Source organism: Helicoverpa zea, chromosome 22, assembly GCF_022581195.2.
Source record: "Helicoverpa zea isolate HzStark_Cry1AcR chromosome 22, ilHelZeax1.1, whole genome shotgun sequence".
Classification (NCBI taxonomy): Eukaryota; Metazoa; Arthropoda; class Insecta; order Lepidoptera; family Noctuidae; genus Helicoverpa; species Helicoverpa zea.
This window is the reverse complement of record NC_061473.1, coordinates 9,887,849-9,914,443: the sequence shown is the minus strand read 5'-3', so window position 1 is coordinate 9,914,443 and position 26,595 is coordinate 9,887,849. Positions and strand designations below refer to the sequence as shown.

Below are 26,595 nucleotides of genomic sequence, written 5' to 3'. Positions count from 1 at the left end.
GTTACGTGGCGCGAGTAGCGAATCGTCGCTTTCATTGATAAGTCAAGATTCCTAACTGTCAATTCTAAGTGCAATTGAGAAGCAACTTAAACTTACTTTGCGAAGACATGAATTAAATTGTTCATTCCTTTTGTTGGACGGAAATAGCTGTGTACAGTTAGGCACAATAATTATAGTGTTATCTACGGTCAATATCGCGTGTTACGGCTACCTGTGTCGAACGAAGACTTAACCAGTCTGACAGACATGAGAACTTATCATTTTTGATGCAATCTATAGTATATTTTGAGATTCTTATGTTGTTTAGGATCAGTTAGGTTTTAATTTGTTAATTAAAACAAAAATTACGTTAAAAAGTGCTAATCGTATTAGCCTACTTTAATAAATGACTTTGACTTTGACTATTTCAGTCACGTGTTTATGAAATGTGTGAGCATTACAATCTACTTTGTACTGTAACACCAAAGTGACTGATTGAGGGTAGGGCTGCCATCCGTCCGGGTTTCCCCGGATTTGTCCTCGTTTGGAGGCCGTCCGGGGGCCGTCCGGGCGGGGTTTCAAGAAGTGTCCGGGGAAAACCCGGACATTTTTCATAGGGCCATCTTAACCTATGGTGCCTGGGTATGCGAATTACCCGGGCGCCTAATATTGCAGAAGTCGAAGTGTCCCAAAACTCCAAAATTTTCGCGCTCGCTTCGCTCGCGGCTTCTTTTCTTATAACATTTTTTTTACGTTTAGCTACTTTAATATCCCAATATTCAAACAATTTTGCGCTCGCTTCGCTTGCGGCTTCTTCACTTTGCGGATTTTTTTATTATACAAGTTTAGGTGCTTTAGTGACCCAAAACTCAAAAATTTTCGCGCTCGCTGTGCGCTCGCGGCGACTTCACTTTACGGTTGTTTGTATTTTTCATAATTTTTTTGTCTAACCAATCAAGAAGGTAACTCCTAGTTTCCATATGAGCTTTCTTAATTATGACCTCCGAAATACATTCAGTCACAATCTTTCAATACTAGGTACTACATGAGCTAGAGACGGCCCTGACTTTTGATGTAAGGAAGGACCTCAATGAATTTAAGTAATATGGTAATATTAAAAATTAGGTCTTGTTTTGTTAAACAAAAAAAAAAACGGACTCGTCCGGGGAAAAAATGCTATTTACGCCAAATGTCCGGGTTTTTTTTAAATATTTGTCCGGGTTTGGCGAAATTCGAAATGGCAGCCCTAATTGAGGGCAAAGGAAAACATTTTGAGCAAACCTGGAAATCACTAACCCGGATTATTCTGTGTGGAAGGCCTTTTCCCAGCAGTGGGACGGTAATTAGGCTGATGATGATATTATCATCTTTAGAATAATATAACATTTACTAGCTTTTGCTATTTATTTACCACTGTTTTGAAATCAATCAAAATATACTTTCTTCATTTAAAATAATAGAACTCGATATTTTTTCATTTCGCTGTAGATCTATTATTAAAGATGGCTTCCATTCTAAGTATGGCCGCCTAACGGTCGCTACGCTTTTACAACTTTTTACTGGAGCAAAGCAAAACGTACTTTCAAACGTAAAATGGCTACTTATTACAATTTTTTGGTCGCTATGACGTTGAATATCATCATCATCTGCCGAGCCTTTTTCCAACTATGTTGGGGTCGGCATCCAGTCTAACCAAATGCAGCTGAGTACCAATGTTTTACAAGGAGCGACTGCCTGTCTGACCTCCTCAACCCCGTTACCCGGTTACCCATTTTTTTTTTTTTTAACGACATTAAATATCATCAAATGACCCCTCCCGCTGTGGGTTAGCAGCGGAGAGGGAGTGTCAGACTCTTACTGACTAAAAACCGTCGTGTTCCGTCATAGGCCTTTTATGTACCAGGGCCGCGGTATCTCTTTCGATCAACCCGCAGCCCCGGCAGGCCTTGGCCCTGCTAGGCTCCGCTGGGGTTGCTGACATCTCTTTGAACCCGGTTACCCCTTAGGCAGGCTGGTTGTCAGACGCTCTGGCTTCTGTCTATCTGGTTAAATAATATAACGAAATATAATTGTTTTAATTAGCGTTGTGCCAAGTTAATTAATGGGCGAAACTAATAAAAGTAACAGTAAGTTATCGCATCGCGCCGTTAAGTCTGTAGGTAGATTTAATTAAAAAACTAGGTAATAATTTTCAGTTGTGTTTTTGAATTTTATTTCATTTTTACTGTTTTTGCTTTTAAATCATATAATTGTTTGTGGAGCCTCAAACTTAACAATGACATAAGCATCTCAATCTATACTCAGTTTTCTAAGTAAATCACTCACAAACGGTAAAAAAGTAGGTATAACTACCTAAGGAGGATTTATTTAATGATGGTAACACACAACCTGTTTTGGTCAAACCAAGACACAGGGCAGTAAATAAGTTAAGTGCGCTTGCTAGTTTATTACTTTTCTAAATGGAACAGTCAATGGTCTGGACAATGACTTGGCAGAGTAATTAAAAGTATGTGACTGTCACGTTTCTAGCCTTAAAAGGTCCCACCTCTTGATGCAGCTGTGGAGAATATACGATGAAAGTAATCGAAATAAATAATGGTGTCCCTGATAAAGGACTAGATCATGGTCATCCTATTATTTCAAAATAATATGTCAGTGTTACTAAGTTGCTTTAAAAAAAAAACCGTAATTCTAAAGAAATAAATGTGCTCATTTTTGTTAAAATTATTTATCTCAAATATAAAATGGTAACCAAAGCAATCTAATTTTACATAAATAAAAAGAAATGCTTTTACTTATTCCGTAAAAAAATATGGCGGATGATATTTCTCTCACGAAACGTCAGTAGGTAATTTCGTATGATTGCCTCTCACCACGGGTTAGCGGCAAACGCTAATTCATATTGTCATTACAACTATTATTAGCACAAAATGTACCTACAATAGTTATTTACAGTTAAAAACTTATACCATACCCAATTTCAGATATTAAAGTCTTTGACGTGTGTAAACCATAGATATCAGGAGTTTGGCGCGAAAGAGTTGTCAATCAAAATGAGTTTTTAATACATTCATGCTTTTAAGATTTTTATCATCCTAACTAAAGTCTTCGAACATGTTTTGTGCAAATTACTTTCTAATCTGAATTTAGCACTTATCGTAGAAGGCTGTATTTCTTAGATCTTACAATTTATCCTTGAACAATACTGCCTGTCAGTCACAAAAAGTCTATCAAGCAAACAGGAAGGAAAAATAGCTAGACTGTTCATTGACTGAATTCTATGTCGACTATATTCTACGAATCATTTGAAAATCTTGATATATTGGATACGTATGATTAATCAAAATAAAATTGTCTACGGACAATGTTCAGAAGTGTTAAATTGTTATGTTTGAATTTGGGATGCCTATTTTCGCATTAGTTCCTCTTTAGAACGTGAACTCTTTGGTCAATGTAAAGGAAAAAATAATCATAAACTTCTTTTGTTTAAAATTCCAGTGGTCCTAAGATTGTCCCCTTAGCAACACCTGTCTTTTTACATCTACATACGGTTCATAACATTTAATGTAAAATAATGTTTTAATAAAACCATTTAACATTTATGTACAAAAGATCCAGCCTAGATTTGTTCTGGAATATAACGCGAACCTTGCCTTACAAGGAAAATATCATCAAAAATAACAATAAATCTTAGCTCTGAGTTTCTAATTGGTAACTTAACTACTGACAAAAAAACTAAGAAGTAACTAACTACCGAACTAAATAGTTATATAATTGACTTTTTGCGCACTCAACTTTAGATTGCAAACAAAGATAATTCATAAACAATGATATTCTAAAATCACGTGTTGGAAATTTAAAATGTCTGGCTGGAATATTCCAGGGAAGCGTGATTAGAAACTCCTTGGTCGATTAACGGCCAAGGAATTTGACATTAAATGTCATAATATCAAAATTCTATCTCTAGTAACTATTACTATATTAGGAATGGCCGTAAATTAGAGATGTCTTTCATATAAAAGCAAAGGATATTGCCTAACCACGTGGTGATCATTTATAAAATAGTACGGAACAAATATGGCGCGATTGTCCAAGCATTAGAAACAATAACGCCTCATGTTCCGCATTATAATCTTCTAACCAATTACAAACGCATAAGTCATCATTTGAACATAATACGTGTTTATTTTAATAATTTCAACACAATTACGTTTGTCATGCGGTCAAAGAATGTATGAATGAACATTTATTTTTTTCTTAAGAAAACGAGATATTTGTCAGAGAATATTTCTCCTGAAGAAAACTATCAGTTTCAGGAAATCCATGTTAATCAGAATCGCATTGCGTTTTTTGTTAAAATTAGTCACGATTTTTCTTTTAATCTAGGTATCGGACACGTAAACTGCAGTAATCTGTACGTAGAAACAAATTCGCTTCAGTGGATGACTCATGCCAAAATTCCACCTGATACACGAATCTTCTATTATCTCACCAAGTATTACAAACTTTTTGATTACTGTAACCGACCCATCCGTTGTTTTTCGAATAGATAGGTATTGAAATTTGATGTATGTCATAAGAAGCTCATGTCAAATTTCAACCTCTAATCGAAAGACAACGAATGGTTATTGTAATCCGCAGTTAACCTTTAATCTAGGAAGTCAAGACTTTGCAAACGCTTAAACAACGTTTCCTATACGAATAAGAATCGTCTACAGACAATAAATGAAAACAATAAATCAAACAAGATCATTCGAAATTCAAAATTCGCTCCACAGCCGGCCGTGAATCACGATAGCGCTGGGAAGTTGCGCGCATGCGCTGAATATGTCATTAGCTGCTATAATGGCGGGCACCGGGCGCCATATTGTCGCGCATTGTCCTGCAGTCCTCAGCTGACGAATATCCGGCCTGTTTTTGTCTTTCTTTTATGGAGCGCTGATCTTATTTGGAGGTCTGACGATTCATTTGCAAAATAAGGGATTTGTTTGCCCATATGTTGGACAATTAAGACTATTTGAACTAATGGTTACGTGACGTTAGTAAGCTTATCAAGTTCCATCACAATGGGTACTTCTGTTCTGAGGTTAAATTGAAAAAGTTTTATCTCGCTCGAGATGCATCGTAGATCGAGTTACCGACAGCTGGCTGTCATGTTTATTGCTGACGTAATGAATTGTCTTTGACGCTGAATACACAAGGAGGCTATTAACGGCTTTAAAAGTTCAAATGTCTTTTTAACTAGCTAGTCGTATGGTTACATCTTCAATTGAAGTGGTTGATAAACAATGCACAATCAATCAAATCAAATAAATTGATGTTACACGAAGACATAAGAAATCGACCGTCAGAAATCTGGTGGGATTGACATCATCATCATCACCCGCCTGCACTTATCTCAATATTATTTGGGGTCAGCGCAGCATGTTTTTTCTTTCCATACTCTTCTATCTGCCGTCATCTCACAAGTAACATTCTCACATAGGATTGACATATTAATGACGATTCACACTAACTTATGGATGAAGCTTTTTTCCTATCAATCCGATTTCCATTTAGCCTTGTTACGTAAATAACTGTAAAAAGCTTTTTTATGCCAGTTTCAAATTCTGATGGCTAAGTGAAAAAAATGCAAATGATTTCCATGCAGGCTTTAACTTCAAAACGAATGCAACAGATACCTTTGCCTTTTCCTTATACGATGGGTGTGTGTTATTTACACCTGACGTCTCGTTCACACGTCATCGTATTTAAACGTGGAACGTGGATTTAATGCGCCTGAGTCTGTGTGTGTAACACCGTTATTGCAAGGGCTAGTCACGTTATCATTAAACTTGGCATAATCTGTGCTAATATTGGATCAATTCTTTTGTCTTGAAAGTTATAATTTTCGGCAGTGTTTCTGGCTATTGCTTCTGACGAAGATGTGTCTGTATCTGCCAACCTTCCTTGGTCTTCTAAGGGCTACGGAATTATATATGTTTTTGTCCAAAATATAGTCCAAAACTCAGGACATTTTTTTCCAAATCTGTGCATCTAAAGAATGATCTTAAACGGACACGATTTTTCAGTTAAGTGAGGACTCATTCTCATCTGACTAAGGCTTGATCCATCCTCTGACGACACCACTAAAACATTATGCATCATAACAGCACACTGCCTACGTCATAGCCAACTGGATTTCGCTCACCAAGTAAAACCCAACATTCATTTGCAGGATAAAACACCCTATACCGCTATCTTAGCCCCATACCTTCTCAAACCTTACCATATCGAGGACCCTTGCATACGTTCCGTTCCTAAAAGTATTTTGAAAATTTTCTCATGTTATCTCTATAAGTGGCCTTGAGAAGCGCGAATTAATTCTAAAGGAAGCTTGTCTGTGTGTGTGTTGATGTGTTTACATACGTTTAGTTATAATTTTACCTGCTATTGAGTCAGACGTGCTGTGTTCATCCACGCTGGAAAATTGTGAGTAAAATTCATCTTCTGTTTAAAATTGAGGTGCTTTTTTGCAGTTATTTTATGCTGCGATTTACGTGGAATTTAGCGATTGAAAGTTCGTTATTTTTTGCAAATTTCTTGGTGTTTTTATCAGAGAATTAATTGGTGTTTTATTTTTAACACATGCAACAGGGAGCAGGATAATTCGTCAATAATTGTTCGTGATAAATAATCGAGTCAACAGACCATCTGCCATTTTGTATTTTGTTACTTCGCCGTGCAAAAGCAACCATCATACAGCCGTAAAGTTTACCAAAAACATTAAAACTGCAGCTGTTTTATGTCATTGCATAATTCCTATTTTAGATATACCATTCCATTTCACGGTAGTTTCTTACTAAATGAAAACCTCGTTCTTCATCATCAATTTTCTTTTTTTCAATTCGAATTTCGAACGTTTTTGTAGCCATGAATAATTTGGGAACACCAAAATGGGAACGTTAGTTAACACGACTTTAATGGCCGCCAAACTAGGCCAGTTCCGTAGATTTTTATTTAACGATCAACACAGTTATGTGTGTTATCCTTACAATATGGATTAGTTCATAGGCGTTACGGCATGGTGTTGAATTTTAACGCTAAGTGGAATTCGTAATACACCCGTTTATGGTCCGAACGTTTTTTGGGCAGTTGACAGTTCTTTCAGGCAGTACAAAAAAAAGTCTATATTCCCTAGGAAATTGACAGCTGTCAACTCCATAAAACCACTATAAAATGACAAGTATATTTGGAATGACACAATTCGTTATTCGAAATCAAACTGATATTAGCAAATTGACCACATGCTACGAACGGCTAAAAATAGACTTCATTCTTTTTTCAAACCAACCAATGTTGGAACGAGTATCTGGTTACAAACAGCTGTAAGCTATCTCAGATAAAGCATTATTATTCCATTTTCAAACAGAACAGAACTGATCTACAGGAATTCTATAATAAAACCATGTTCTTTGTTTAAAAACAATGGTACTTCCCGCTGCGTGGGCGTCGCTTGATCTATACAAATGATTGATGCAAAATATTTATACAAGCGCTAGGTGCCTAAGTATGCCGTGCGGTTTAACCACCAGTCTTAAGTCCAAGGGGTTTTGGGTTGCCCGGGTAACTGGGTTGAGGAGTTCAGATAGGCAGACGCTCCTTGTAAAACACTGGTACTCAGCTGCATCCGCTTAGACTGGAAGCCGACCCCAACATAGTTGGGAAAAGGTTCACATCACCCGCCCATTTTCTTTGTTTGTCTCCTTAGCATAATAACCTTAAACTGCCTTATCGTCCTTATTGACACCAAGACAGACAGGTTTTTACTTAGCCAGATAAACAAACAATTCTTGTTTTCCAAAGGTTAGCGCGTTCAAATAAACAAGAAAATGCGAAACTGTACATTTTAATATAGGTAGTATAGATTTTATTGCATATCATGATCGCACTGGTATGCACAACGCAGCCCACAGACAAAGATCTTCGCATGCAGAATAGATGTAACCACAGATAAGCCATGGGTACTATTTGCTCGTGTAAACTGAGCCGGCAAGGGCATGCACAGATTAAAAATAAATTCAAAGCAAGTGCACTGTTCAAGGATTGATACTTGTTCTTCTTAGCTCTTTGGTGATCATGCTTGCCTGGTACTTTTCACTTTTAGAAAAAACATCAATTTCATTGTATGAGAGAGCTTATTTTATGTAAGGGTTTTTCTTTGATTCGTTGCTTTCCTCATAGCACGCTAAGTCTCGAGCTTAAGCTCTCCTCCAATTTCTGCGGAATATTATACCTCCACTCTCACCTTACAACTAATACTTTTAAAGCCTAAATAACCGCCAAAAGTACAAACTAAAATACACGTTGTACCTTATCATCTAACAAGTCACGCCCCCTTTGACGTACTCACTAGATTGGAATGCCATTCTCCCGTCTCGGGAAACCCCCTTCGCAGATAAGTATCCATTAAGTACTATAAAGTACACCATGTAAGCACCTTGTAAGGTGCTTGGACCTCATCGGTAATCGGATTTCCTTTACGGGCTGTCTAATCTCTCTATGCTATAGTTTTTGACTTTAGTCTACTTCCCGAAAGAAGTCCCGCAGACGCAGCGCTAGTGTCTTTGCGATAGCTCAGTAAATACGTACAAAAATATATAGTTCCACAATTTTCCGCGGGACTTCTTTCGAGAAACGGACTTTAACTATTGTTCTTGTTTCAGTCTGTTACGAAATTTCACCTTACCACAAGAGTAACCTAATCTTCGGTCTTACAAAATACATATACCTCTAGTGTGCATTTCAAACGTAACGTTTTTGGTCATTACATAATTTTAATCATGGCAAGTAAAATATTTCCATTCGATCTGCCTTAGTTCTATATTTAGATTTTTTTTTCACTATCGCATTTAAAACAGTATTTTTCCTTAATCGTTAAACTATTTTTAAATCACACAGCTACTAATGTATATTCATGCATTTTCTGCGAAACCTGCTTCGTATCTCCAAGCTACATTATATCCATAGCTTATTCTCCTGTCTTACAGCCTCCTTTCAATATATTTCGTTATCTTCGTACAAGGAGTACTGACCACTTCAATGACAAGGCAGTTCAATGCATATGTGTCGCATTGTTACTCAGATAAAAAGATCTTGCTCCAAATAGGTTTTATATCCTCAAGGTTGAAAGAGCCGCTGAAAGCAGATTTTTTGTGACGGTCATGTAGTTAGGCAGTTTGTTGTAGTGGCTGATAAATTAGGTCTATAAATCAGTAGTTAGATAAGTGAGGTTAATGATAAATCGATTGTTAATAAGCTTTTTTTGGGACTGACCCATAGCTCTGTGATTTTTTTCAAGTTAATCGATTTAGGTGTTACGAGAAACAGAATAGTTATACTTAAGCAATTAAATATATAAGTCTAGCATGATAAAATCTGGGAAACGTACTTGGTGAATGAATTGGTGACTCACGAGTTATTTGAACAAAACTGATAAGAAGAGGTTATCTATCACATTCAAATTGTCAGTAACGAACTTATGTTATTTTTAAATCCACCAAATATGTAATTACTTAGGTAGATAACAATTATCTTGTGGTTGCACTACCTATTATTGTTGAGGTTTAAAGGTTAATTTAGAACTTCAGTGTTTTTGTTATTTATGTAGACTTATTTGCATCTCCATCTGAAAGATAATGATAATTTAGACAAACAGACAACTTAATTTACAGTCTGCAGCAGACAGTTCTGATTCATAGGATCGCATATTTTTGTGAGCAAACGGGGCCTAGCTTAATCCTTTCCTAGTCACTTTCGTTATGTCATTCTATTTCTTAGAAATTGTCTAATAATGGCCATTCCCAATATTCTATCTGTCTGTTGATTTGTTTACTAGAGATGGAATTTTTACATTCGCCCCATACAAGTGCCTAACGTATTTTTTTTTTATTTCTTGTAAGCAATGCTACAGATAGATAGGTATATGTTGAGAACGGTCGGTAGTGATGATGAATGATTAATGTGCATTGAATGAGTTTTATCTGTTAGTTATTAAAACTCTTAGGTTTTCATATTTGATTTCATATTTGAAGATAAATCGTTTGACACCTCTTTTGTCACGATCACGTGATTATCTTTCGTACCATAATATTATTAAAACAGTCTCCATCTCTACATATGTCTCTGCCTATTACATGGTAGATTCATTTCTATAACACAAGTTGTTACCTATGCCTAGTCAATGTTCATGATTCTATAAATATTGCTTTATGGAATTTGTACCATTTCTAACCTTTTGACCTTCATGCCAAATTCCTCCGAAGTGACGTTTTCGGTTTCATTGATTGTGCTGGAAATATGGCCAATGTTAAGTTTGAATGTTCATCAAAATGCAGGCGTCTTTGACCGTCCAGCTCCTAATATAATTTGCAAATATTTCGATTTAGGGTTTACAATCAATTTTCAAAATAGATAATGGTTTTACTCAAAACGACGTTTATGTTGTCGGGTAAGACGAAAAGAGTGTATTTTTTTTCTTTCCACATGACACAAAAATAACTCAATTTCTAAATTCCCAACACAATACTCAAGTAAACGGAATGATCTAGAACCGTTATGCGTAATCCTATAATTGAATGATTCGGCTAATTCACGGCCAGGCCAAACTCCTTGGTTCCCATGCTATTGTGAGCTCAATGCTATTCAGCCTGGGTTCAATTAGATGGAGACTGGTGAAAGAACCTACGGTATCTTCTTATAAGAATTTAGACGATAAGAATACCAGCAGACGTGTTATTTTGTTAAGTAAGATTTCTAACTTACTAACTTCGGGGGAAAACTATTTGCTAAGGTAATAAAAAACATATTTATTATAGAAACTGATGATCTGTTAGCTTCAAACTAATCTGAATTATGCATTTATCTATTCACCATCATCTGAATTGGCTGTTGGCTCTTAAGTTAGTTAAGATTTATTTGTTTACGGTTAAAAATAGTTCCCAATGTTGAGGGCGTATTTTCCGGCAATTTTTCCATCATAGTTAACCCAAAATGCCCTCAGATTCATGTGTACTTATGTCTAATTCTCTCTCTGTAAACCACTTCCTCACACTTTGTGAAATGACTCAGTTATAATTCGCGGTTTCCACGTCATCATAAATAGATCACTTCCTTTTCTTTTCATCACACCATTTGCGATAGTTGTTTTAAAGTCACGTTTTTAGAAGAAAATCCAATTTGTCGCTTTGCAACTAGTTACCGATTATGCCAAAATTATGTTTGAATTATCTTGATTTGAAAAATATATAAGTCCAAATCATTCTCGTTGTTTTTTTTTACTTAGTTATCAAAAAAAATGTTTGCATAGATACTTATTTTGATTTAGTACCAGGTGGAGCACTACTTGAACCTCTAGGGTCAGGGTTCTAGAGCGTTCTTTACAACGATCTTCCATAATAGAAGGAGGCTATCTTTTCCACCACTCAAGTGTGTTCGTGGATAACTTCCTCTTGTAAGAGACTATTTTAATGAATCTTTTTTGCTGTTCTCTGCAGTGGTTTTCCTTAACATACATACTTACATATTATAATAATGTCAGCTGAATGTAGATTGGCTAAAATTCGACTGCACATGTTTTATTCATACGTCTATTTGAAGCGAAGTGCGCAACTTGCATAAAATTAATCCAAAATGCATTGTGGCACTATTATTATGTTACTAATGAGTATAATTACGTTCAGTAATGTTGCTATCATTTGTGATACGAGTTGATGTACCTTTTGGTTCAGAATACCTACCTACTTGCATTGATTTTACTGAGCTAGCTTATATCAATTATTGTCACCAAACACCCGTACAAAAAGTAGCCTCGAACCTTCCTGGATAAAGAGGGTATTTAATACCCACTGAAAGAGATTTTTCCAACCCAAATTTTTATTAGTACGGATTTTCATGCTTGTACACAAAACTAAACCTAACACCTTAGCTATTTATTTCAAAGCCCAGAGTATCCCATGTTAAAATTACCCAATCACTATTTTTCTACCAATAATGTCAGCCACAAAACTCCCACAAAACCCAGACAATTCTATGGCATAATTAATTTCCCTGCAATTTACCATCCGTACTGGCAACCACAGAGTGCTCACAGACATGATTCAATTCTTTTATACCGGGGTCGATGGCCGCGCGGCCGCTGACTAATCGCTAATCAGTCTGAAGAGACTTAACGACGTGCACGAGACTTCATGCTTGGTATAGAAGGGTGAAATAAGATTTTATTCGTCTTTTACGTACTTTATTTTAGCAAAAAACTGTGTATTAAACTAGCTTAGGTCTCTTAATTTAAGCCTTTGAGTGGTAACTGTGTATAAAAAAATAGGTGTCTACTTTTTTGTGCACTAGGAAATCCATTTTGTCCTGTTTTGCCATTAATGTAACTAAAAGCCAATTACAATGCGAAAAATATATTGTTTTCCTCGTCAAATATGATGATAATTAATTAATTTGAATTCAGAGAATTACATTATAATGTTTTTTATTTATAACTGTATATAAATCTTTTCCCCCCATTTGTAATTCCAATATGGCGGCTTAGTTTTCTTTTTTTTTTTACTCAGAGCAAGTGGCAAATGAATGTTTACATTCAGCCTTGTTTCAACACTCTAGCCGAGTTGTTTATGTTTGATATTTTTAAAATAACCTCACGTTGTTTAACTCTCATAAATGGTGTTGAGGAATCGGAATTTACATAAAAGAATATTCAATATATGTTGTTTTCTTGAAACCAAGGGAGAATGGCATTGCGATCGCCATATTACCATAAAACTATGACCGATTTTAAGCCCCATTTTAGCTACTGTAAAATATTTGAAACTTCTTTTATGAACTCTTTCCTGTGTTAATTTTATCACAGGAAACACTTTAAGCTTTTCTTTACACCACTTACAAAGGAATCATTCTTTTAACGATAATTTAATTAAGTTCCATTGCATTTATTCCTCTTAAAATATTGTTAACGGAAAGTAATAAAAGGTAACGTTTGTTTAAGTTCCCAATTAAAGTGTTTATGAATGTTTTCTCTCCGTCGGCAACATCTGCTGCCGACAGTTTAAGCAAAGGGTATTTTATGTGCTGGTAACACTGCACTTACTCGTGATATTGGCCTTTAAAGTATAAAAACTTTTTATTCTTAAACAACTGCATAAAGGTACGCAAGGAGTGCTTATTAATGATCAGCCCAAAAAGACATTAATGGGTAGTGTAGAGTGAAAAATGCGTATCAGCTGCGTGTCATCCGGTTGCTCAAATAAAGGAAACTGGAATTAGGGTTTCCTGCTCGTTCTCAACCTGACATTCTGCTATTTTAACACATTTGTATCCTGCACGACACACTCCTCAGATGTCCGCCGTTTATATTCATTACCTACCCCACGATTAATATTTTAACGTCCAGACATGTAGATTTAAGTCTGCCCAGTGTCGTCTTACAACGTATATTTAGTTTTCCATTTATGGCAACACTCCCGGAGGCTGGCCGAAAATAAAATGCAGTCTGATGTCAACGGCCAACCCGCGATGCAATAAGAGAAAAAAAATACAACGTTCTATTTTCAAATTGCAGTGGAGAGCGTCTCCAAGATGGCGAGCAACAAAAAAGGTTACAGTTTTGTGCGCCGGCGCTCAGAACGATTTAAATCAAGTAGTTTTAAGATTTGAGCATGTATACTGTCAAAGCAGAGATTACGGACACTGATGGCAGCTATTAGACGAATGCCATACAAATAAATGTCTAGGAAACGGTTCTAAATTATTCTATGCAGAGAACAACGTGATGCATCGAAAATAGGATTACTTGAAATCTTCGTGAGAAGGTGTCACTGACTTTAAATGGCTGGAATTTTAGTCTACTAGTTATTTATTTTCTTTTATATGGGTTACGTGCCTAGAAGAGATGATATGAAGTCTTAATTCACTACATTTTACGATGAATTTCTAGATCACAGGAATAGACGAGGAATGCTAATTCCAAAACTGTCTGCACGGAATCAACGGATGTTGTATATGGAAATTCAAAGATAAGCGTCATCCGCAATCTTTGATCGTAAATCGTTGAAGTATCTTCTGCTTTTGGTCAAAACATTAACTTTATCGCATTTGCAATGTTCACTTTAATGCATTTCCTACGTCACGTCGCAAGTAACAATTAATTATAACTAAACTTTTTAGTATCCGAGTACAGTTATCTGTGGTTGCACGCTCCGAACGGTGTTGCCAGCCTTTCCACTCGCACATTTTATGGGAATTTTATATTTTCGTTGCGATCGTGTGACAGGTTGTACTTTCACTTTAATGTACTTCATTGATTTGTGATTCGACCTTTTTATTGTCACGACTTTGGTTTTGCCATGAAAAGGCACCGTTATTCTTACTTACTGATATTTCGGTCAGATGTTCTGAGAATTGTCGTGGTCTGACTGAGTTGAATTAGTTGGCTGTCACTTTTCTTTAATAATAGGTAATTGAAAAAGACAGTCGGTGATGTTTCTTTGTTGTTTTGTATCTTGTTAAATCAGTTGTGGCATGTTCTGCATCAGTTTTTAATTTATCTGGTTAAGGATTAATTTAGCTTTGTTCAAATCTTAATTAGGATCTGACAGCTGATATAAATATAGATAGTTATTATTCAAGCTTCATTTCGTCTTGTTAATGTGATCTTAATCTATTTGATGACGAGTAGGTCTTTTATTTGTTAGTTTTTCAGGTTTTTTTATTCTTATAAAGTTAGTAGATGTATTAACATGATATCGAGCCTAATATGACCTAGTATTGAACAGACCAGACATATTAAAACTGAAATCAATAATGTCACCGACAATACCGTATGTACAGGGAAAGATAACTAGCATTGTGAAGGTGACCTGAAAAACAAACTACTGAACCATTTCAATAAAATTCCGATTTTCCATCGTAATTACTTTAACAAAATACGAGAAAAGATAGGTACTTACATTTAAAAGTCTTAAATACACATTAAGAATAAAACGTATTTTAGCATAAAATAACTAATCACATAAAAGATTCTGTAATTCATCAACGTTACTATCAACGTTACTGTAAGCAGATTCTTAGTTACTTTTCGTTAATAAACATTATTTTATTTATTTTTAATTTATTCATCCACAACTTTATTCTAGAAAGTTCCATCATCCGTGTAGGTTAAATTGTAAACAACCCTGTACTCCTGTAGCGTGTTGCACCATAATGTTCTGATAGAGTAGCGCCCGGTCGCGTGTGTTCCTATTCCACTAATGTCTGACAAACGTTGACCTGTCGTACATAAATTATGATTTCAGTTCGGTAATCTCACAGGACGTTGACTTTAGATTGATTTTTATGGTATTTGGAACATGTGTTACAAGTTACACGAACACTTTAGTGGTTACAATTCGTTTAAACGCAAGTAATTTGGGTATAAAGATACGCTAAAGGTTAGCAAGTTTTTTTTAAAGTGATACGTACCTACAGATAAATGTGAAATTATGCCTCGTTAAGAAGCTTTCAACTCTTGCTGAAGTTGTTAAGTAAACATTAACTACTCTGGGTCCATATTTTAATCTCCACTTTTTAAAATATGTTATTGTCTTTTTTATATTTGCCAGAATAACTCTTACAATTATATCTTTAACACATCTATCATGCATTCCCCAGTAAGTGGCCGGGTAGCTCGTAAAACGGGCGACACACCGCGACACTCAATAAGTATGCAAATGCTACTTCTAATCTAATCTAGTCTGGGCATCCACCCCTGGCATGTGGAATGTGGACACACAATGCCCTAACACCCGTGTTCTATTCTATGGTGCATAAGAATGGGTTTTTCTTTGTAAATTCAATTGGCCGCTCCACGTAGACAATGTAATACAGATCCTATATCATTGCGCTTGTGCTTGTTTCTGATTTCAGAGCGACAAAGTTATTTGGCGTGAACGAGAACCCGAGATTCTTTATGTGCCATATAGATATTTCGCCTTAACATCGCAAAATTAACTAAATCCATATCCTTACACAAAGCAAAGTTGAATCAATTCAAAAGTCCGGAATCTCTTCCCAATTAGGATTTAGTCAGTCAGAACTCAGAAGCGAATCTTCAGATTTACGGTCCTAACTAGAACTTCGCTTCCTGAACTGTAAACTATTTCATTTGACTAAATTAGTAACTGAAGCATTCAGGGCATCAGAAATTTAGTCAAGTGGAATAATCCTTTCAGTATTTACTCAGCCAGTATATGATGTGTTCTGCTTACGACAAGCGGTGATGGCTAGTCTAGACTCTATTGATTTGTTTGTATAGACTAAAGAGGTTAGTTTGCTTACTGCTTTTCTCATTAAGTACTTAAGATTTGTTTGTCGTAGGATAGGACTAATTCAGCTTATAGCATTATTTAGACGACGTTTGATATTTTTAAGATAAATTATGGAGTCAGGCATTATTTTGCAGAAATCCATGACATTAAATGTTATGAAAAATATTTAGCGTTCATTCCTTTCTTAACTATTTATAAGGTTATTTATTGCAATGACAATCAATTACATACTGATATATTTTTTTATTTTTACTTATTCACAAACCCGTGGTGCTTAAATAAAAACTTTTGCTTTTCAATGCGCAACTTCCGTAAACCTATCAATTTTGTCCCACCCTACTTTTCACCCGGGAAAACCCAATGGGAAATTCAATAAAATTCACTAGAAATAGCATTGCAGTATCGATTTAGTAATTATCAACCGGTGGGTAGTAGCGGGTGTCCAGTGACTTCCCGGTATACCGAGTGAGTGTCGCACTGACCGGGCTTCCCTAATTACCGGTATTGACCACTGTCGGCGGAAGGGTTAGGACGGTTCCGTTTGTGGTTTATTTGTTACTTTTATTGAATAGGTGTTAAAAGGGAAAGGAACCAAATTGTTTGTTGGGATATATAGTTCTGCTGAAATATATCTACCGAATGTTAATTATTTGAATCTTGAAAGCTCTTTTACGCATCCATATTGTTTAACATTTCTAGCCCTATTTTGAGTAATAATGTCCGTTCAGATATAAAAAGTCCCAATGGTCCTATATCGCTCTTTACTATGATTTACTTTAAGCATATCTTCCTTTGATTGGTCCATCAATATGATGTCATTAGTCTCGTCTGGCCGTTAGTCACGATATTTTCAAGACATCTGTTATTTCCATTAGCAATCTTCAAAACTCCCTCTTTTATTAGAACCGTAACTATTGAATTTGAATGTCTCCCTAATACTATGCGCGCTTGAAGGGACATAGCCATAAGGAGAAATAAAGCTAGATTTGGCTTGCTGCCAGCTAATATGGCTGACAGCCAACTTACGTTTGTCTAGTTAAATGAATTATTTACTTTTGTAAAGGTCTCCGTGTTATTTGTGCCTCTTGGTGTTCACACATAGTCTTGTACCACTTTACCTATGCCTATGGTAGCAATTTATTTACTTGTCTGAAACAAATATTATATATTATTGTATTTATTTCTGGTTCCCTTATTATCTTACAAGACATGGTTGGCATTTGTCTGTGGTCTATTCCTGTATCCTGAGTTTGATGAAGCTCATATTTACAAATCTTATTCTTTACCAATTTATAAGTACCTACCTAATCATCATTGTTTCTTAGTTCACGTAGGCACAGTTTTCAATAAGTTTTTCGTAAAAAAACTCAGCAGCAAATACGACATTTTCTCAATCCAGGTTCATCTTTTCTTTCTATAAACTGTTCAAGAAAACTTACACTACAAATCATTATTCTCTCAGATGCTACAAGTTCCTTCAAAGTGTCAATTCCCCTGTCATTACGAATGTAAGACAACAATGAGTTAGTTGCGTTCTGCGGGCGCATTGTGTCCAACGTAATGGAGTGTCAATAGTTCATGATTGGATGCAATTGTCATACGGTTGACGTGGCAGTCCAGGGGCCCGATTCTCCTAAGTTAATAATGTCAAAATCGAATAGAAATTGAATCGCAATATGATCGCAACAGAAGTTTGACCATATCGGGCATTCTGCCACTAATATAAGACCAATCGTATTCCAACGACATTCGATTGGTTATCGATTGGTCTGCTATTTTGGTGATTTTGGTCTATAAGGTAGTTTGCTCTACAATCATATTGCAATTGTAAATCATATGCAGACAAAATGATTCATTATTGAATGACAAAAAAGGATAAAAACGTTTATTTCAAAGAGAAAATAGCGGAATGCCACATACGCTTCAATCGTAATTGAGTCGGGATTGGATCTCAGTCGAAAGTGAATCATATGTCGCTTAAGTAAAATTAGGAGAATCGGGCCCCAGGACTGTGGCAATAGGACTCTGATGTTGAGTGTGACTCAAAAAGCTGGTCATTTTAGGGTTAAAAATCAAGGTTGTTTAAACACTCATTAGATATTTGGAAAAGTAATTTTGTTTGTCAAGAATAAATATGATTTTATGATTTATTGTGGTGTGGTGGTCAAATAATATGCTGTATGCAGTGTTTGGATTTCAGTACTTTTACGTTGATGGGAGTCTTTGAGGCATTTTTCTTAGTCGTGTACCTACTTACTTATCTAACATTTTCATCAATTTCTCTTTGTTGTTACTATTAATTTTAACTTAGAAAACACACATATTGTAAACAAATAAATTACAAGTGTTATCAGAAACTAGAACACGTCCATATGTTTTACTGCCTTATCAGTACTGAATCTCCCAATTTCCCCGTAGCTAGCCTTACCTACTTTTATTTTATTTATGGTGTTTACCTGTCATAGTGTTTACTCTGATGCCATCGCTTTCCGTTATCGTAAATTATTTACAAAAAAGTTTAGTTTCTAAGCATTTGAATGTCCAACTGTGGACTTTTATTAAAAGATATTGAATATAGAAAAATGTGAATGAAGTTTGCTCCGATTTACATAATTGAAATGCAAAAATCATCTGCACCGGTTATTCTAATTACATATTTTTTATACCATTTTTTTACATAATGAAAAAGCTAAACTACCGTTGATATTTAAAATTAAATCGCAATCACTATAAACGAACGCATTAAATTATCGCGTGTTTTGACCTTTTTAGACAAACTATGACTAACATTCATAACATAAACAAATTAACGGTTACTTTTATCGAAATTATTATTTTAGAGCAGAAATAAGACAAGTTCCGACATGTTTCATATTTTGTTGACAGATGTTCAGAGTTCAATAAAATCTGTGAACTAGAGGAGGGAATCCATTAATTTTTTATTATTGTTAACGGACGATAAACTTAGTTTTTTTTGTAAGTAGTTGTTATTTTAGTGCGGTTGTTAGCATTTTATTCTTGTGCCTCAGGAATATTGTAAAAATACATTTAGTATGTAATTTATTGTGACTTGATATTGAAGCTAATTAAAAACTGGAATAAAATAATACAAAAAAAAAAACAATTTAAATTATTCCAAATTCCATTTGACAATTCTATAATGTTGCCAAGTTATAACTCTTTTCTCCCCATTGCATTTTCCCCGTACCCATTTCTACATCAATTTGCACCAATTTTAACATACTTAACGTTTGTCTGTTTGTGCTCAGTTCTGGGAGATCATATCGGAGGAGCACGGCATCGACCCGACTGGCGTGTACCGCGGCACCAGCGACCTTCAGCTCGAAAGAATCTCCGTATACTACAATGAGGCCTCTGGTTAGTATACTTTCTACACATAATAAGGACTTTAGGAATCTGGGGAGGTCGTGGTTAAGTTACAACACCAGTCTCAGCCAGGGGTAGGTATCAGGTAGAAACGATATTATTTGGACTACAAAGGTGATTTGCACCATCTGACTATAACGACAATCACACCATAACTGGCCGTGAAAATGTCTACCATTGGTCAAATCGGAAAGAAAAGAAAGAAAAGAAGCTACAATTGAATGGTTCAAAGTCAAAGCACAGATTACTAAATAGTTACTGTCAAAGTGACATGATTTTATTTTATTAAGGCCTTTACAAGTACATAATTCTGAATGTCACAAATATGATGATGATGAAATAAGTTTCCATTCCAACAGTGGCTTCTTATGGAGAAAAATGGTCAGAAACTCCAATTTCGGTTATTGTGATAGGTAGTTAAATGGTGCAACTCACCGTTAGTCATGTTTTTGCAAATTAGTCAATTTGATAAGGGACAAGTCATGCATCAGGCCATATGTTTACTCAGATATCTCAAGGTTAACTTAATATAGATCAGCTGTCAGTTCACATTATTATTAATAAGAAAACATAAAACAACGCGTGCACATTGATGCAAAAACCAACAGCTGTCTTATTAAGGTCAATTAACTTAGTGTTGCCAGCAAATCTTTTTCTTGTAAGTTTAGTGAGTGTTGCTCTGATTTCTTTATTCGAAGGTAAAACAAAATCAGAAGAACTAAAAAAAACTAAAATACGGCTAAAAATCTATGTTAATGCAATATCATTATTTAATTAATTGAATCATTATTTACCTTTAGTTATATATAATCATTATTTAATCAATTGAATCATTATTTACCTTTAGTTAAGCACCTACTCAAATTAAATGTAGTATAGTAAACTGTCGATGTAAGCTAAAAGTAATGAGTCTAGGGACTGTACGTACATAAAGGAGCGTGTTATTAGTAGCTCATTATTCGGTCTAGTAGGCTGAAACTCTGCTTCTTTATAGACAACTTAATTACAGTAGTTTCCAACTTTCAAGGTTCCTCGGTCCCTGGACAAGACATTCGTTCGTTAATGACATATTTTTTAAGGCATTTGAAAGATAAAAAAAGCCTAAATTATTATGACTAAAATATCTACTATTGGCACTATAAAAACTAGCATCGTTTTTAAGATTTTTTAAGAAAGCGATGCAAAAGAAAAATGAAAGGCTGAATAGATTGTCTAGAAATTAATAATAAACTAGCGTGAATTGCCAATTTACTTTCATAATCATTTCAGGCGTTAAAAACGAAATCTCTCAAAAAACTATACCTACCTAATTTCATTTTAGCTTCTATCAATTTCGTGTGACACAAAAAAGTATTATCTAAAAATCTTAATAAGTAAATTGGCGTGTTGTTTCGCTACAGATTAAAAATCTTTGATTAGATCTGTTCGCTCCAATTATAAAATAATAGAAGAGAAAGTTTACGTCAAGCGCATATGACAAAATGGCGACAGATTTTAATTTGATGTCGCTTAATTATTGTGAAAATATTTTTTTGATTTGAAATATCTAATCGTAATTTAGTGAAATGTAAGCAGTAAAATGTTTTTAACGACGTCGTTTTTCAAATGATTTAGGTAATTCTATTAGAACAAATACAGCAAATTAAGATACAGCAAATTGTATTGAATTGAAATGTTTTAAAATCAAAATGATGATGCTCTTACAAAATACATCCTTTATTATTTATTTCTCTACTTTTACCGAACTCTCGAGTCTTGAACTCTCTCTATTTAGCTTTAAAAATATCTAGAAAAGTCCAAAGATATCTTGAAACTTGACACTTTAGTTATGCAGTCACACTTCTGGCACAGATTACCTTCTGGCAACAATGTACCTACACCATCCCTCCAGACACAGCGAACAATTACAAGTGATTCACAACAATTAAACTCTCGCGCATATGATTGAGTCGAAGTGTCGGGGGCAATGACCTCGGGTTACACTAATCTGCATAGCGATTACATCAGGCGGTCGAACAATTGGACAGTTTTGTTTATGCTGAATTGCAGTTTTGTCAGCAAAATTAGATATGTCTTTGATTGATTTGATGATTACTTAATATAAACTACAGTAGCAGTAAAGTAGAACATGTATAAAATCTTTTTGTAAAAAAACTTACTGTTACCTTACTTTTAGGACTATTCGACTAGTCCTTGTCCTTGACCTATTTGAAATTACCCCATTAACTGGGTAAGTACACTAATTGGCAACACTTAATAACCTTCAAAAAAGTTTCGTGAAGCGTGTCTTAACACTGAAACTTCTTCTGTAGCCTTTGAGGAAAACAGCTACATGATGTTTTAACTAGCTAGCTCTTAAACTCTGCGTTAAATGATGTATTCGATTCTCATCGCCTGAAGTTTCAATCACCTAAAAAGCCCTAATAATATCAAACATACATGTATATCTAAACACATCATACACCAAGCTTGGCATTTGATACCAATGTATCAGCTCCGACCGCACGCCTAACAGTGTCGGTACAGTTAGCGGTTATACTCCGCACTGGTAGACACGCCCCGCTGCGTCCGCGCACCAATGCAGCAGATATGATACTCATTTGAATGGATGGCGAAGAAGTAAAAAACGAGATTGTATGGTCGAAATTCTTGAAGCTCTGTCCTTTATAGTCCATATTGTTTCTAGACTGTGAAATGTACCACCTATATAACATGGATTGCTAAAAAGACTTGAGTGGGTATTTTGGTCTTCTGTTATTGATGAATTGTCCAATCTATAAAGCTGAAGAGTTTGTTTGTGTTGAACGCGATAATTTTAGGAAACCCTGGTCCGATTTGAAATGATATTTCAATGTAGAGGGCTGATTTATCGAGGAAGACTATGGGCTCCTTTTTATTCGTGTTCTCGAAGTATTTCTCACGGGACGCGGCTGAATCCGCTGGTGGAAGCTAGTCTTAGTAATAAAGATAAATTCAAAAACATGAAAGTGGATAAATCTTCTTCAAATGCAACCACATTCTAGGTTATTCGTGACAAAATGAAAGTACATAATTTTATTTCTGCATAATGAAAACATTTCATAAAAATCAGTTTCTAATTTAACAGTAAAACTGTAATGCTACTGCTCCACCTGCGTCTTAACGCGTTAAATTTTGGCATTACGCAGATGTGGCCAACGTTTTAATGGCAATTTATACTAATGGCATTATGAATAGCATTAAACGTTATGCGATAACTCGGGTGTCGGTTTTTTGGACACATCAAAGGGTTTTAGTGCGTAGCTTAGAGCGCTAAGTGATGTTGGCTACATTAATGCCATCTCATTGCACGCATGCAAGGACGAGTGTAGATACTTTGTTTAAGTTGTAACTGCATTTTATGAGCACGGTAATGGAATGGTCAAATGAGAAAGCTTTAGTTTTTAGAATTATTTTCTGTGTCTGAGTTTAACCTCTTTAATGTGTGTTAACGCGTTACTTCATGAGGGATTAACTCTTTGCGTAAGTGTAGCCAACACGCATTTTTAATGCAATAAGTAACGCGTAGTTGGCCATTGACATTAACGTTAACGCTAACGCAGGTGGAGCAGGAGCATTAGACCCACTTTCGGAACAGCAAAATTATCATTCATTAAAAATGTAGTACTTTAAAACATTTATCTTTCATTCGATTACACAGAAATGATTTCAATGTAGGCACAAAGTAAGTTTAAGTTCAAGTTGAGATATCTGGGGTGAACGACCTCGGCCGCAGCCACCGTGACCATTGTTTAAGTTATTTTGCTTACAAGTGCAATTTATGTTGCTTATATTGTAGTAACGTGCTATATTATTTATATGAGGGTAATCAAATGATGATTGTCTGATTGTAAGATGATTTGCTGCATCAGATATGCAGCTTTTGAAAACATGGTGTACGTAAGACTCATTATTTGCATGAGACTTTAATTTATTAATTCGCATTCGTCGTATACCTCCAGGTACCTATTTTCCTTCACAAGCTGAATATTTTGCAGTGAGTGCTAGGTACCAATGTCAGCCGTCTAGCTTCCATTGTCAACTTAGGCCAGAAAAACTGATCTCAGACTGATCTTGATACGAATCGCCTTTCGATTCAGTCGCAAACACTTTATTCACAATGGAATTTCCTGTTTCGTCACTTGTCGGTTGACTTGATGCCTAGAACAAAGTCCTTGAATTTTTTCATGAACCTAATGATTTGGAAACGTAGATGAACTCGACTAGCAATCATGTCTGTTGACTCTGATTATAATGTGTATGTTTTGTCTACAGTTGCGACGGCGGAGAACGGGGGCAAGTACGTCCCCCGCGCCATCCTGCTCGACCTCGAGCCCGGCACCATGGACGCAGTCCGGTCCGGCGCATACGGCCAGCTCTTCCGGCCGGACAACTTCGTGTTCGGACAGTCCGGCGCCGGCAACAACTGGGCCAAGGGGCACTACACCGAGGGCGCCGAGCTCGTCGACGCAGTACTCGATGTAGTGCGCAAGGAGTGCGAGAACTGCGACTGCCTGCAGGGGTTCCAGCTGACGCACTCGCTCGGCGGCGGCACCGGCTCCGGCATGGGCACGCTGCTCATCTCCAAGATCCGCGAGGAGTACCCCGACCGCATCATGAACACCTACTCCGTCGTGCCCTCGCCCAAGGTGTCCGACACCGTCGTGGAGCCCTACAACGCAGTGCTCTCTATTCATCAACTAGTCGAAAACACAGATGAAACCTACTGCATAGACAACGAAGCTCTCTACGACATCTGCTACAGAACCCTCAAAGTGCCCAACCCCACGTACGGCGACCTGAACCACCTGGTGTCGCTGACCATGTCCGGCGTGACGACGTGTCTGCGGTTCCCTGGCCAGCTGAATGCGGATCTCCGCAAGCTGGCTGTCAACATGGTGCCGTTCCCACGTCTGCACTTTTTCATGCCCGGCTTCGCTCCCCTGACATCTCGCGGCAGCCAGCAGTACCGCGCCCTCACCGTGCCCGAGCTCACGCAGCAGATGTTCGACGCCAAGAACATGATGGCGGCGTGCGACCCGCGCCACGGCCGCTACCTGACCGTGGCCGCCATCTTCCGAGGCCGCATGTCCATGAAGGAGGTGGACGAGCAGATGCTCTCTATTCAGAACAAGAACAGCAGCTTCTTCGTCGAATGGATTCCCAACAATGTTAAGACTGCCGTGTGTGACATCCCGCCCAAGGGTCTGAAGATGTCATCCACATTCATTGGTAACACGACCGCCATCCAAGAGCTATTCAAGAGAATATCAGAGCAGTTCACCGCTATGTTCAGGCGCAAGGCCTTCTTACATTGGTACACTGGTGAGGGCATGGACGAGATGGAGTTCAATGAAGCCGAGAGCAACGTGAACGACCTGGTGTCGGAGTACCAGCAGTACCAGGAGGCGACGGCAGAGGACGACACGGAGTTCGACCAGGAGGACATGGAGGAGCTGGCGCAGGACGAGCACCACGACTAGGCGCCGTGCGGACACGCGCCGGGGGGACAGGCTCACTTCATAAGCGCTCACATTCAGCTAGGTCTCCTCTGTCTGACGCGTCAGGCAGGGATTGATACTTAGCTGAACCGAAGCACATGCTAAGTGACTCGTGTGCATCTCGGCATAAGTCTTAGGATAGCGTACTGTAAGGCTACCACCACACAGACCATTAGATCGTATTTTTGCAATATATTTTCCTTCGACTTAGTAAAAGTGTGCCCTACTCCTGTGTGGTGGTAGATTGTAAGTTATGTAAGGGCCAGACCCTCGCCGGACCAGTTTTATACAACTTTTATATGTTTTCCATTGGTAGAGGCTAAGTGGAGTGCATTTATTACCAAAGTGTCCGCGTGGACCAACGAACGTTTTCCGAATTCTGTATCGCACTGACCCGTCAACGGCATTGACGTTTCACGTGCAATATCTATGATCTTATATAAATTTTATCAAATGATAGTATTATCCGAAGTCTGTTTTAATTGAATACTAATAAGATTAAGTGGAAACTGTAAGAAACCACAACGTACCAACTTGTGCATTTCTTAGCTTAAGTTATTTTCTTGTATGCTTTTTATTATAATAATTTATAATAAATGTTTTAAATTACTCTGATGTGTTTGAGTTGCACCTTTCAATTAGACAATGGAGCGAAGTTACTCCGTCCCACAGTAGTTGCATCGTCTATAGATTTTTGCGATGTAAAAGCATGGCAATGAAGTTAATATTTTCCTTGAGTGCCTGTACGAAGACCTTCTCATCCAGGAGATGATATTTTTTTATGTACATAGGTCTACGAATTATACACGAGCTAGGTTATTTTAGATATTCACAAACTAAACTTTATGTTTTAAAGTACCTAGTTAAGTATTCCATCTTAGCTGGGAAAATTAGGGGAATGATCTCATTTCGTGACTAGAGAGCTTAATTTCTGTCATGTGCAAGCAAGGCCCAACGATATCTGATCACTACCGATGACTCAGCCATCGGTATGTGTAACGACACTAATCAACAGTGTTGTCTTTTTGTGCCCAAAATAAACATGATGAAAGTACCCAAGCAGTACTTAAAATATTCCTTTTACTACAAAAGAATGCTTGAATTTCCGTTCTCCTCCCTATAACTGCATCGTCTTGTAAGTTCTACGAGTCGTTGTCCGTAAATTGCCATGAACTTGCTCGTTACGTGACCGACGCAAGCGCGATGTTGATATTTTAGAACTATTAGCGCCATCTATGTGCGATCTTTGGCGAGCGTTTACCTCACAAATAGCAACACGAGGATCGAAGTATTTCTCCCTTTAATTTTTTAATAATTGGAAACTTAACAACTGGGAAAAACTGCGAAAAAGGGTACAAAGAAAA

The 26,595-nt window shown here is 36.7% G+C and overlaps 1 protein-coding gene across 2 annotated transcripts in view; it reads left to right on the top strand.

Moving 5' to 3' along the window:
• Nucleotides 1-25,841, top strand: part of LOC124641309 (tubulin beta chain-like) — a 28,445-nt gene extending 2,604 nt beyond the window's left edge. Inside the window, exons 1-3 of one of the 2 annotated variants that reach the window (XM_047179363.1) lie at nucleotides 6,322-6,450; nucleotides 19,595-19,703; nucleotides 24,006-25,841. In XM_047179363.1, coding sequence (XP_047035319.1) covers nucleotides 24,074-25,213 — 1,140 coding nt within the window. In that variant the 5' untranslated portion in view covers nucleotides 6,322-6,450; nucleotides 19,595-19,703; nucleotides 24,006-24,073 and the 3' untranslated portion in view covers nucleotides 25,214-25,841. Of the gene's footprint in view, nucleotides 1-6,321; nucleotides 6,451-19,594; nucleotides 19,704-24,005 lie in introns of those variants that run through there. The other variant, XM_047179362.1, reaches the window with a different exon arrangement.
• The last annotated feature ends 754 nt before the right edge of the window (nucleotides 25,842-26,595 follow it).